This window comes from Coregonus clupeaformis, chromosome 29, assembly GCF_020615455.1.
Source record: "Coregonus clupeaformis isolate EN_2021a chromosome 29, ASM2061545v1, whole genome shotgun sequence".
Taxonomy (NCBI): domain Eukaryota; kingdom Metazoa; phylum Chordata; class Actinopteri; order Salmoniformes; family Salmonidae; genus Coregonus; species Coregonus clupeaformis.
In genome coordinates, this window is record NC_059220.1 from 5,503,585 (window position 1) to 5,517,381 (window position 13,797).

At 45.8% G+C, this 13,797-nt stretch overlaps 1 protein-coding gene across 2 annotated transcripts in view; it reads left to right on the forward strand.

Annotated features, from left to right (window-relative positions):
- Positions 1 to 13,797, forward strand: part of LOC121544581 (mitogen-activated protein kinase kinase kinase kinase 5) — a 141,913-nt gene that overhangs the window by 56,163 nt on the left and 71,953 nt on the right. For both annotated transcript variants that reach the window (XM_041854541.2, XM_041854542.2), the window contains exons 9-14: positions 5,182 to 5,224; positions 5,396 to 5,468; positions 8,360 to 8,491; positions 10,080 to 10,142; positions 10,227 to 10,308; positions 11,080 to 11,196. In XM_041854541.2, the coding sequence (XP_041710475.1) occupies positions 5,182 to 5,224; positions 5,396 to 5,468; positions 8,360 to 8,491; positions 10,080 to 10,142; positions 10,227 to 10,308; positions 11,080 to 11,196 (510 nt within the window). The remainder of the gene's footprint in view (positions 1 to 5,181; positions 5,225 to 5,395; positions 5,469 to 8,359; positions 8,492 to 10,079; positions 10,143 to 10,226; positions 10,309 to 11,079; positions 11,197 to 13,797) is intronic.

Consider the following 13,797-nt stretch of genomic DNA (forward strand, 5'->3'; position numbering starts at 1 on the left):
GACAGGGCTGTCAGAGAGGCTAAATGTTGACAGGGGAGTCAAGAGGCGCTAAATGTTGACAGGGCTGTCAGAGAGAGGCTAAATGTTGACAGGGCTGTCAGAGAGAGGATAAATGTTGACAGGGATGTCAGAAGGGCTAAATGTTGACAGGGATGTCGGAGAGGCTAAATGTTGACAGGGCTGTCAGAGAGGCTAAATGTTGACAGGAATGTCAGAGCGGCAAAATGTTGACAGGGGAGTCAAGAGGCGCTAAATGTTGACAGGGCTGTCAAGAGGCGCTAAATGTTGACAGGGCTGTCAGAGAGAGGCTAAATGTTGACAGGGCTGTCAGAGAGAGGATAAATGTTGACAGGGATGTCAGAGAGGCTAAATGTCACTGCTAGTTCATAATGAAGGTGTAAAATGCCTTGTCTGGCTGTGCTGCTCTTACACCTTCCTTCATGCTGCAGACATGAGGTGTGAATTACATTGTAAAAACACATAGCTTACAAAATTACCCCTGAACGTTGTTCGTGTCGACACAGGAAGAGCGAGGCTGGATGGCTTGCTGGGGGTGTGAAGTATACTGCGGATGCACGTGACTGATGGCGTCACTGCTGCCAGTGGTTTCAGCTTGAACCCAGTTCATGCCTAGTATCGTACTGCCTGTGTTATCACAGTGGGTCAGGGTTAGGTCCATAGCCTATCTCTACTTCTACAGAGAGAGAGAGAGAGTGAGTTTCCTGTTTCCTCTGCCCTCTCTCTCGCTCCTCTCTTCTCTGTCTCTGTGGTGCTCTCTCTGCTCTCTTTCATTCTCTGTTGCCCTCTCCTCTCTCTCTCTCTCTCTCTCTCTCTCTCTCCTCTCTCTGTTGCCCTCTCTCTCTCTCTCTCTCTCTCTCTCTCCTCTCTCTGTTGCCCTCTCCTCTCTCTCTCTCTCTCTCTCTCTCTCCGTTGCCCTCTCCCCTCTCTCTCTCTCTCTCTCTCTCTCTCTCCTCTCTCTGCTGCTCTCTCTCTCTCTCTCTCTCTCTCTCTCTCTGCTCTCTCTCTTGCTCTCTCGCTCTCTCTCTCTGCTCTCTCTCTTGCTCTCTCTCTCTCTCTCTCTCTCTGCTCTCTCTCTCTCTCTCTCTCTCTCTCTCTCTCTCTCTCTCTCTCTCTCTCTCTCTCTCTCTCTCTCTCTCTCTCTCTCTCTCTCTCTCTCTCTCCCCCTCCTCCCTCCCCTTGCTGCAGGATGCCAGCAGACAGACAGACCTGTCAATCATAGACCAGCCCAGCCACAATACTGACTTACTCACTATAGTATTTTTATTTTTTTTTTTTTCTTAGGGGGTAAATCTGCTTTAATATTGCAGATAGATTGTAACTTCCATCAATGTAATTGTCTGCATCACTTCCAATCCCCCATATGCTTTTCTTCTCTCAAATATATATTCTGGGGGTGGTAGACCGAGGTTCTCAGCTGTTTGATTTTCAGTAAAGCACAGAGTTCTTTCATCACCCTGGACATGAATGGAGTCCCTTGGTCCGTCAATATCTCTTTTGGGATTCCCAGACTAGTTGAGAGACGGAACAGCTCCTTGGCGATTTGTCTGGATGTAGCCTTCCTCAGCGGAATGGCCTCCGGGTACCGGGACGCATAGTCCAGAATGACCAGAATGTATTGATGTCCCCTGGCACTTTTCGGTAAGGGCCCGACTATGTCTAATCCAATCCTCTCAAAAGGAGTTTCGATAATGGGCAAGGGAATGAGCGGGTTTCTATATGTGGGCTTTGGCGCAACCTGCTGACACTCAGGGCAACTACGGCGGTAGTTCTCTATCTCTTTGTGTACTCCTGGCCAAAAGAAACGTTGCATGATTCTTTCCTTAGTCTTCTCTACCCCCAAGTGGGCCCCTAGCGGGTGTGTGTGGGCTAGGTTGAGTACTGTGGCCCGATAGGGCTGTGGCACGAGAAGCTGTTCATGCACTTCCTCATTTTTCTTGACTATCTGATATACTAACCCCCGGTTTACTGCGAAATGGGGGTAAGTAGGGGTTGTCTTATCACCTAACACTACACCTTCTAATACCTGCACATTTCTTAAGGCATTTGCAAGAGTAGGATCTTGTAATTGAGCCGTACCATACTGGCCTGTGAGAGGGGAAGCTCTTGGGTGCCTGGGACGTCTTCTTCACTGGAGAACGGAGCACTTTCCTGGGCTGCGTTCTCTTCTCCCGTATCCGGACCAGTCTCGGTGTCGGTCTGGGCACCTGCCATCCCTATCAGAGCCCGGGCGGGAGTGAGTAACTCGGAGGATTGCCCCGGAGCCTTCCCAGGATGAGTCTTGCCTCGCCGTTTCCGAGGTACTGGGTTATCCTCTCCTGAGACTCTCTCCAGAGTGGGTAAAAGGCTGGGCAGTCTCGTCCAATTAGGACAGGGAGCAGGGGAGGGAATCAACCACCCCCGCCAGTCGTGTGTATGGTTCCCCGTGTGCTGGTCATTGTAAGTTCAGTAATGGGGTATTCTCTGGTGTCCCCATGGACACAGGAAACTGGGAGGACTTTCCCCGGGGTCAGACACGTTGGGCCCACCAAATCCGTCACGCACCAGGGTGGCCCGGCTACCAGAATCCAGTAAGGCCTCCACATCATGGTGATTCACAGTTACCGGGCAGGTGGGGGGTCGATCTGGGCCGCCATCTACGACTCCCAAGAGCGAGGCAACACGGTGTGTGGGTGCTGAGCTGGAGGACTCCGCAGTGGGCATAGGTTCATCGGCTGGTTTCCCACACTGCCAGGAGATATGTCCCATCTCCCCACACACGGTAACACTGTCGAGTTTCCCCCTCCTGGTGTACTCTTCTTGGACCCGCCTGGTTTCTGGCTCCCCCTGGAGCCGGGATAAGTCCTGGCGGTGGCTGGGTTCGAGACCTTGGGGTCCTTTGGACGGGTTCTTCCCATTTGTGGTGGGGCCGCACTCCTGGGGTCTTTTCGGGAAGCATTCAGCATCTCCGCTGTGGCCTGGTACTTTTCCACAGCTTCCACCGGTCAGATCAGCCGTGGTCAAGGCCTGTTGACTGATGAACCGTTTTGCCTCATAAGGCAGGGCGCGTAGGTAACGATCCACCACAACGGCCTCCACCACCGCCCGCTGCTGTATTCCTCTGCGGATCCAGCCATTTCCTTGCGATTCGGACAAGTTCATGCATCTGCGCCCGAGGAGGTTGGTCTGGTTGGAAGGTCCAGCTGTGAGCGCTGGGCCATACCAAACTTTGTGAGTCCATATCTGCTGAGGATCTCAGACTTCAGGGGCATCATAGTCAGTAACCTGGTCAGGGCCCAGGTCCCCGGACAGCATTCAGTGATTCCCGGTTAGAAAGGGGGCTAACAGACCAACCCACTGTTGCTTGGGCCAGGCTTCCCTAGTGGCCGTGGCCTCAAATGCATGCAGGTATGCCTCAATGTCATCGGTAGCTCCCCATCTTAGATATAAAGTCACTTGCCTTTATTGGGCGGGTATTTTGGACAACCCTCTGTCTCTGCAACTGCAATTCCTCTGCCTTCAGAAGGTTGGCTTTCTTCTGCTCCTCCAAGAGAGCCACGTTTGCTTGCATCTGGGCGTGCTGGCCAGCAACAAGGGCTTTCAATATGTCCTCCATTTCCAGTCGGGCGGGGAGCCTACGGCCAACTTGGAAAACTGGGTGATCAAACCTTCGATATCCTCCTCTGACATGCACTATTAACGCTTGAGCGTGCCCGTATTCTCCACCACCTGTGACGTCACGAGAGGCTACACAGCTTTCAGCGGGATTGCTCAAGTAGTGCAAGGAGACCAGGTTCAACCAAAACAAGGATTTTATTAAAGGTCTTGGGAAACTAACGAAAGTATAACACAATACTGTTCTCTGGTGGCTCTTTAAGGGTTAACAGTTCAGGGATGTCTCTTCCACATCCAAAATCATAACTCTCCCTCGCTCAAATAACTTTTCCCCAGTCTTACGGTCTTCCACGTTGCAGCTAGTGGCCAACCCAGCAAAACGTCCTTCCAAATGTCCCACACGTATTTCCACCGGTGCATATATCCAAAGGTGAGTATTTCCCCAAAGGTAAGTATCTCCAAATCCTTATATTCCTCCTGGAAGTGGACGTGCAGCACTCTTGTCCTCCAGAGAGCCCAGCTTGGAGACTGTCTCTTCCCTTCCCAAACCTTCAGCTCATCAGCTCCTCATTTGTTTCAGCTGCGTGGGAAGATTGGCCATAGAGGGGTGGAGTTCCCGACCATACCAGCAGATGGAGCCATAGCTGTCTGGGGTTGCAGCCACCTCAGGGGGATGTAACGTCCCTCCAGGACACAGCCTCTCGTGACATCACAATATATACATACATATACACATACATACATATAAATACATACATATATATATACACATAACCTTTAAAAATATATATTTCCCTTTATTACTTTCCAGCCCCACCACCCCTTCCCTAATTGGAGTAAACTAGTGAACAACAAATCTTAGACCTCTACTTTCAGCTTATACATACTATATACATTTTATGGACACAGTCAATTTGACAATAATTCTATTTAGTTTGTTTTTACTCCTGAACTTCCTCTACCCTCAACCTCTCCGATCATTTTCATGATGTCCATCCGGTTTGCTTCTATATGCCATATCTTTCTAACTGCTCTTTCACAAAAGCTCTCAACCTATAACCTATATACTTATTATGGACACCGTATGCTTTACATTAGTTATCTTGTTGTTATTAGTTGTTGTTAGTTGTTATTAGTCCCATCCTTCAGCTCCATTCAACACCACCCATCTATCTCTTAACACCATCCATATAGGATTTATATTTGCCATATATTTTTCAACTGTGATGTTTTACAAAAGTTCTGAACCTTTCTATTCTCATTGTTTCTACAGATTGTAAATTGAAAATACTCACTATAGTATTGCAGGGAAAATGCAATGCCTGCTAGCTACACAATTACAAGCACTTTATAACAACCAGTGAAAGATGATATAACACACGATAGTTTGTAGCTATGCAAAGAGGAAATGTTTGATCAGCTATTGTTGTTATGTTCCTCAGCGTGATGGAACATCGTACATATACTCTCCTAGGCAGTGCATTGTAGCAGTATTTGTCTCTACTAGGATTAGCACATTGCTGAACGGCCGAGAGACTAACGGCTCGATGTTTGGGTTCTTTTCTTCAGGGTGCTAATATCCTCCTTACAGACAACGGACATGTGAAACTAGGTGAGCTATTCAACCTCTATGAAGACTTATAAAGGCTACCTCATGGCCCTCAGCCGTGTCTGTGTCTGTGTGTGTGTGTGTGTGTGTGTGTGTGTGTGTGTGTGTGTGTGTGTGTGTGTGTGTGTGTCTGTGTTAAATAATCTGAATAGATCTTGTCACTTCTAATTCCAGCTGATTTTGGAGTAGCAGCCAAAATAACAGCCACCATTGCCAAGAGGAAGTCCTTCATCGGGACTCCTTACTGGTGAGTCTTTCTCTGAGACAGTGCGTCCCAAATGACACCTTGTTCCCTTTTATAGTGCACTACTTTTGACCAGGCTCATAGGGTAGTGCACTATATAGGGAATAGTGTTCCATTTGGGACACACCCTTTCTTTCTCTCCATAGAGAGTCGAACGACGCCATTTAGATGTGACTGTATTCATTCAGCCTGTTGTGCCTTATTGCTTAACTATACATACTATATACAGACAGGAAGTTGACCATATATAATTCCATGCAACGCAGAGCAGACAGGAAGTTGACCATATATAAGGGTGGCTATTTGAAGATTCTCAAATATAAAATATATTTTGATTTGTTTAACACTTTTTTTGTTTACTACATGATTCCATATGTGTTATTTCATAATTTTGATGTCTTCACTATTATTCTACAATGTAAAAAATAGTAAAACTAAAGAAATACCCTTGAATGAGTAGGTGTGTCCAAACTTTTGACTGGTAGTGTACATACTGTACATTTACATTTACATTTTAGTCATTTAGCAGACGCTCTTATCCAGAGCGACTTACAGTTAGTGAGTGCATACATATTTTAATTTTTTTTCATACTGGCCCCCCGTGGGAAACGAACCAACAACCCTGGCGTTGCAAGCGCCATGCTCTACCAACTGAGCTACACAGGGCTTTGCACGACAGTGCTCTTACCACGGCTCACAGACTTTTCATCAATACTGATACTCACTGCTGATAAAAAGGACCAGATGTGTTGCAGACAGACAGTGACATTTTTTTCTTCACTGGATTTATATTTTTAATTTTTTTGTCATTTAGCAGACGCTCCTATCCAGAGCGACTTACAGTTAGTGAGTGCATACATTATTTATATTTTTCATACTGGCCCCCCGTGGGAATCGAACCCACAACCCTGGCGTTGCAAACGCCATGCTCTACCAACTGAGCTACATCCATGCCGGCCATTCCCTCCCCAACCCTGGACGACGCTGGGCCAATTGTGCGCCGCCCCATGGGTCTCCCAGTCGCGGCCGGCTACGACAGAGCCTGGATTCGAACCAGGATCTCTAGTGGCACAGCTAGCACTGTGATGCAGTGCCTTAGACCACTGCGCACACAAATTGTATACGTAGGGCTGTGGCAGTGACCGTATTACCGCCACACCGGCAGTCATGAAGGCAGTCAAATTCCACGTGACCGTTTAGTCATGGTAATTAGGCTTCTCCAAGCTCTGATGCTGCTGCTGGTCATTAGTAGCCTACCAAACTTGCTAACTGCCTGGTACTCAGCACTCTATTGTCCCTCTAATCACTCTGACATCAATGCAAATGTAATCGAAAATCAAATCAAACACTTCATGATAGCCCATGAGCTCATGTTGCTCAACATTTCTATAGGCTATTCACTTGTGCGAGAAAACAGAGTGATGGCCTCTATTAAAAAGAGGAGGATCCCATCAGCTTTCTATAGGCTAGGCCTACTATAATTATTTCTCTACTTTCCTAATATTAAGCGCATTGCTTCGCTTTAAAACAGGAGTATAGCCTACTAGGCTGGCATGAAAATGGACCAAGGGAAAAGCGTTGTTTTTTTTTGGGTGCATTACGGCCACACAAAGGGGATGCCATCATCAAGTGCTTGTCAAATTGTGAATGAGAGACTGATGAAGTGTGTACAGCCTGCACAAAAAAACAAAGCAGAGCTCATGCCTTCCAAGCGACTTTTTTTCAAATCATCATTAGAGTCGCATCATGGAGCCTTACAATGTATTAAAAAATCTAAACATATAGCCCAACGTTTGTAGAACAACTAAAGTTACATTAATAACTCTAAATGAAGGAAATAGGAGGACCTGTTTCTTTGTTAACCGCTCAACGCAGAACAGCCGCATGTGGCCACTCCCTCAAATCATTTGGAGAAAACATCCTTTATTTTATTCAGCTTTGTTCAATTCTATTCTTCATTCTATAAAATAATATAAAATAATGCCACGGAATTCTAAGGAAATCTTGTCGGCTAAATGAACTAGTGTAGCCCACAGCCATTTGGCACAGCCAGATCAGGACCTAACATAAGGACAACTCAGAGGATGCTATTCTGTTCTTCTGAAATAGACTACATTTTCTTCATATTGTGTTTCTTTAGACCTGTCTAAAATAAATAATGGGTTTATTGTGATGGTGTAGGCTATGGATTTATTAGACTTTTTCAAATGTAGATGTTCCAAAGGTCTGCATCAGTGGCTTGTAGGCTATGTGTGGAAACCAGGAGATGTTAAATGTGTTAATGTTAATTGACGGTCAATTACCGTGAGACCGGCAGTTATTTGCTTGACAATCCCCGGCTGACAATAATGTCATGGCCCTATATATACATACTGTTTACATACTGTATACATACTATATACATACTGTATACATACTATATACATACTGTTTACATACTGTATACATACTGTTTACATACTGTATACATACTATATACATACTGTATACATACATACTGTATACATACTACATACATACTGTTTACATACTGTATACATACTATATATATACATACATACTGTATACATACTACATACATACTGTATACATACATACTGTATACATACTATATACATACTGTATACATACTGTGTACATACTGTTTACATACTATATACATACTGTTTACATAATGTATACATACTGTGTACATACTATATACATACTATATACATACTGTGTACATACTGTTTACATACTGTGTACAACACCAGCAGTGAAATGGTCAAGCTGATATGCATGCTTGTGTTAGGTGTACAGGACATGCTCCATGCTTATAGTCCTAACCAGGAGATGATGTAAAATGTGTACGTATGAAGACAAGATGGGCAATATGTCTGTTGTCTGTTCAGGATGGCTCCAGAGGTAGCAGCAGTGGAGAAGAACGGAGGTTACAACCAGCTGTGTGACATCTGGGCCGTGGGCATCACCTCAATAGAACTGGCTGAGCTGCAGCCTCCTATGTTTGACCTGCACCCAATGAGGTACAGCTCCTACCCTCCACTTCCTTTACTTATCAACCAATCAATGCTGTTTCTGCTCTCCACTTCCTCACTCATCTACCAATCAATGCTGTTTCTGCTCTCCACTTCCTCACTCATCTACCAATCAATGCTGTTTCTGCTCTCCACTTCCTCACTCATCTACCAATCATTGCTGTTTCTGCTCTCCACTTCCTCACTCATCTACCAATCAATGCTGTTTCTGCTCTCCACTTCCTCACTCATCTACCAATCAATGCTGTTTCTGCTCTCCACTTCCTCACTCATCTACCAATCAAAGCTGTTTCTGCTCTCCACTTCCTCACTCATCTACCAATCAATGCTGTTTCTGCTCTCCACTTCCTCACTCATCTACCAATCAAAGCTGTTTCTGCTCTCCACTTCCTCACTCATCTACCAATCAATGCTGTTTCTGCTCTCCACTTCCTCACTCATCTACCAATCAAAGCTGTTTCTGCTCTCCACTTCCTCACTCATCTACCAATCAAAGCTGTTTCTGCTCTCCACTTCCTCACTCATCTACCAATCAAAGCTGTTTCTGCTCTCCACTTCCTCACTCATCTACCAATCAATGCTGCTCCTGCCCCGTTAAGCCCAACTCAAACGAAAAGCGTTGTTTTACGCGCTTGAACACGCGTGTGTGTACACGCTGGAAATAGAATGAACGGTATGGAATGACAGAAAACAGACGGGCCGCGAGCATCGTGTGCTTCAAATTAGAAAGCGAGTGTATTTTTCTGGCTTCTACACGAAGAAATGCTGGTAAAGTGAGTGGATAAATGACCCGAGAACAGACTGTTGCACTGTTAGGTCTTGTGACATGTATAGTTCACGGTCTATTTAGTATTGATAGGTTTAGCTGCCAGTGACAATAATACATATTTGAAAACAATAACTCTATGCCTCCATTTGTTGATTTAAATCACAGGTGTGTATAGCCTAGGCAGGCTTATGGCTGGGTAACTCGACGAACTCCGTTCAAGAGAGAACACTGTTAACAAGACTAGCTAAGTTCTTTCTAAACTGCTAGGGTGTACTAGCTACAACTCTCCTCCACGTTCGTGAGCCAACATAACAGGAGGCAGGTACGGTGGCTCCCATAGGACATAAGTGGAGTCAAAAGGAACACACAACAATAATTGGCAAGGACTACATAGCGAACGTAACAAATACAACCGTTTTATTATGGATTCCCGTGACCTTTTAAGTTTGGCATAGGCTACGCAGTGTATGTGAACTGATGCTCTCTACTCTCGCACGCAAACTTTTGACGCCGTTGAAGGCGTGTCATTTCGTCTTTAGACTCACCGCTTCCTGCTTTTGTATTCCCTCTGATCTGATGCCATTTAAAGTACAGGGGGGCAAGTTTCCCAAAGTGTTTGTAGCACTAAGATTATTGTCAGTCATTGGCCTAATGCCTACCACTGGCCTTAAGATGATCTTAGTGCTAGGAAGGTTGTGTGAAACTCACCCCAGTACAGTGTGTACGAAAGTCTCACAACTGATGGTAAAATAAGAGGATATTGTTTTATAACGTGATTTTAATCTCAATTGATGTGTTCTATTCCAGGGCCTTGTTTCTCATGTCTAAGAGCAGCTTTCAGCCTCCGAAGCTAAAAGACAAAACTAAATGGTGAGTACAGTACACCTGTCATGTGACCTGGAGCAATCCGTTTTACTACTGCAGTCAGTAACAGTAGTCTCTCTCCCCCTCCAGGTCCACAGCCTTCCAGAACTTTGTTAAAGTCTCTCTGACCAAGAATCCGAAGAAGAGACCGACAGCAGAGAAGCTCCTATCGGTAACTGACTTGACACATCCTCATGAAATCATGTCAACTGGGGACGAAGCAGTTCAGTGTAACTCTTAAGGCCGTTTCCGTACCCAGATGAAAACTCGCCCTGGGCTAAAAAGCATGCTCGATGTAAAATCTCCATTGAAAGTGCTTTAGGAATAGGGTCAGGTAAACCAGCCCTTAGATAGTCTAATTAATCTGGAGTTATTAATTAAAATGTTCTGGAGCATTAGGTTGACATGACTCTTCCTCTGAGATGTACATAGTCATAAAGATCGTGAAAATGAAACCGTCTTCATCTCGTATTCTCATCATTCTTTTGACTCAGTGGTGAAATATGTCAGAGGTTGATCCTAGTTAATTGTTGTCACTTTTAAAGCTTGTATTAGGAGCATTAGTGTGCAGGCCATATTGTGTTATTGATGTGTCCCTAGATCAACAATAAAGCCTGTGTGTCTCCCTCTGTCTGTGTGTCTCCCTCTGTCTGTGTGTCTCCCTCTGTCTGTGTGTCTCTGGCTCCCTCTGTCTCTGTCTCCCTTTGTCTGGCTCCCTCTGTCTCTGTCTCCCTTTGTCTGGCTCCCTCTGTCTGTCTGTCTCCCTCTGTCTGTGTGTCTGTCTGTCTCCCTCTGTCTCTGTCTGTCTGTGTCTGTCTCCCTCTCTGCCTATGTCTGTCTGTCTGTCTGTCTCTGTCTGTCTGTGTGTCTGTCTGTGTGTCTGTCGGTTGGTCTGTCTGTCTCTCTCCCTCTGTCTGTATATCTGTGTGTCTGCTTGTTGCAGCATTTGTTTGTAGGTCAGACAGGGCTGACCAGGAGGGTAGCTGTGGAGCTGCTGGACAAGATGAACAACCCAGATAACCACCAACACTTCTCTGAGGTGGACGACGATGACCTGGAGGTAAACAACTAACCACGGCCCAGTCTAAAATGGCTCCCTAATCAACTAACCACGGCCCAGTCTAAAATGGCTCCCTAATCAACTAACCACGGCCCAGTCTAAAATGGCTCCCTAATCAACTAACCACGGCCCAGTCTAAAATGGCTCCCTAATCAACTAACCACGGCCCAGTCTAAAATGGCTCCCTAATCAACTAACCACGGCCCAGTCTAAAATGGCTCCCTAATCAACTAACCACGGCCCAGTCTAAAATGGCTCCCTAATCAACTAACCACGGCCCAGTCTAAAATGGCTCCCTAATCAACTAACCACGGCCCAGTCTAAAATGGCTCTCTAATCAACTAACCATGGCCCAGTCTAAAATGGCTCCCTAATCAACTAACCACGGCCCAGTCTAAAATGGCACCCTAATCAACTAACCACGGCCCAGTCTAAAATGGCTCCCTAATCAACTAACCACGGCCCAGTCTAAAATGGCTCCCTAATCAACTAACCACGGCCCAGTCTAAAATGGCTCCCTAATCAACTAACCACGGCCCAGTCTAAAATGGCTCCCTAGACAACTAACCACGGCCCAGTCTAAAATGGCTCCCTAATCAACTAACCACGGCCCAGTCTAAAATGGCTCCCTAATCAACTAACCACGGCCCAGTCTAAAATATCTCCCTAGACAACTAACCACGGCCCGGTCTAAAATGGCTCCCTAATCAACTAACCACGGCCCGGTCTAAAATGGCTCCCTAATCAACTAACCACGGCCCGGTCTAAAATGGCTCCCTAATCAACTAACCACGGCCCAGTCTAAAATGGCTCCCTAATCAACTAACCACGGCCCAGTCTAAAATGGCTCCCTAATCAACTAACCACGGCCCAGTCTAAAATGGCTCCCTAATCAACTAACCACGGCCCAGTCTAAAATGGCTCCCTAAACAACTAACCACGGCCCAGTCTAAAATGGCTCCCTAATCAACTAACCACGGCCCAGTCTAAAATGGCTCCCTAAACAACTAACCACGGCCCAGTCTAAAATGGCTCCCTAATCAACTAACCACGGCCCAGTCTAAAATGGCTCCCTAATCAACTAACCACGGCCCAGTCTAAAATGGCTCCCCTAATCAACTAACCACGGCCCAGTCTAAAATGGCTCCCTAATCAACTAACCACGGCCCAGTCTAAAATGGCTCCCTAATCAACTAACCACGGCCCAGTCTAAAATGGCTCCCTAATCAACTAACCACGGCCCAGTCTAAAATGGCTCCCTAGACAACTAACCACGGCCCAGTCTAAAATGGCTCCCTAATCAACTAACCACGGCCCAGTCTAAAATGGCTCCCTAATCAACTAACCACGGCCCAGTCTAAAATGGCTCCCTAATCAACTAACCACGGCCCAGTCTAAAATGGCACCCTAATCAACTAACCACGGCCCAGTCTAAAATGGCTCCCTAATCAACTAACCACGGCCCAGTCTAAAATGGCTCCCTAATCAACTAACCACGGCCCAGTCTAAAATGGCTCCCTAATCAACTAACCACGGCCCAGTCTAAAATGGCTCCCTAAACAACTAACCACGGCCCAGTCTAAAATGGCTCCCTAATCAACTAACCACGGCCCAGTCTAAAATGGCTCCCTAAACAACTAACCACTGCCCAGTCTAAAATGGCTCCCTAATCAACTAACATTTACATTTACATTTAAGTCATTTAGCAGACGCTCTTATCCAGAGCGACTTACAGGAGCAATTAGGGTTAAGTGCCTTGCTCAAGGGCACATTTACGTCATTTAGCAGACGCTCTTATCCAGAGCGACTTACAAATTGGTGCATTCACCCTATAGCCAGTGGGATAACCACTTTACAATTTTTTTTTACCACGGCCCAGTCTAAAATGGCTCCCTAATCAACTAACCACGGCCCAGTCTAAAATGGCTCCCTAGACAACTAACCACGGCCCAGTCTAAAATGGCTCCCTATACAACTAACCACGGCCCAGTCTAAAATGGCTCCCTAAACAACTAACCACGGCCCAGTCTAAAATGGCTCCCTAGACAACTAACCACGGCCCAGTCTAAAATGGCTCCCTAATCAACTAAATGTATTGAATGTATTAGTTTGCCCAAGATTATCATAAGACATTAACAAAATGCATCAGTGATTCGTATTTTCTTTCAAAGAGGCAACGGCACAGGAATTGCCTGTCTGTGTGTGTGTCTGTGTGTGTGTGCGTGCGCGTTTGTCTACCACATTGTGTAGCCGTTAGCAATGATGCTAATGTAATGACGATGCTAATGTAATGACGACTGTCTTCTGGTAGATGGAAAGGTTCCCGAAAACCTTCTCAATTAAATGTTAACTACAAAGTAGCCTATGCCAACCAGGCAGAATGATATCATGATTTGCATCAATCCAGTGGCCATTTGTTTTGCAAAACTCTGCAATCACATGAGCGCTACAGAAACATCACAAACCAAACAACGGTCTCTGGTTGGTGCACAGTTGAATTAAAGGGTAACTACAACCGAAAATCTACATTTCATAGATTTTACCCCGACCTCAAAAGTGGTCTCTTGATGTATTTTATAGGGCCCTACTGTTGCCATCTCA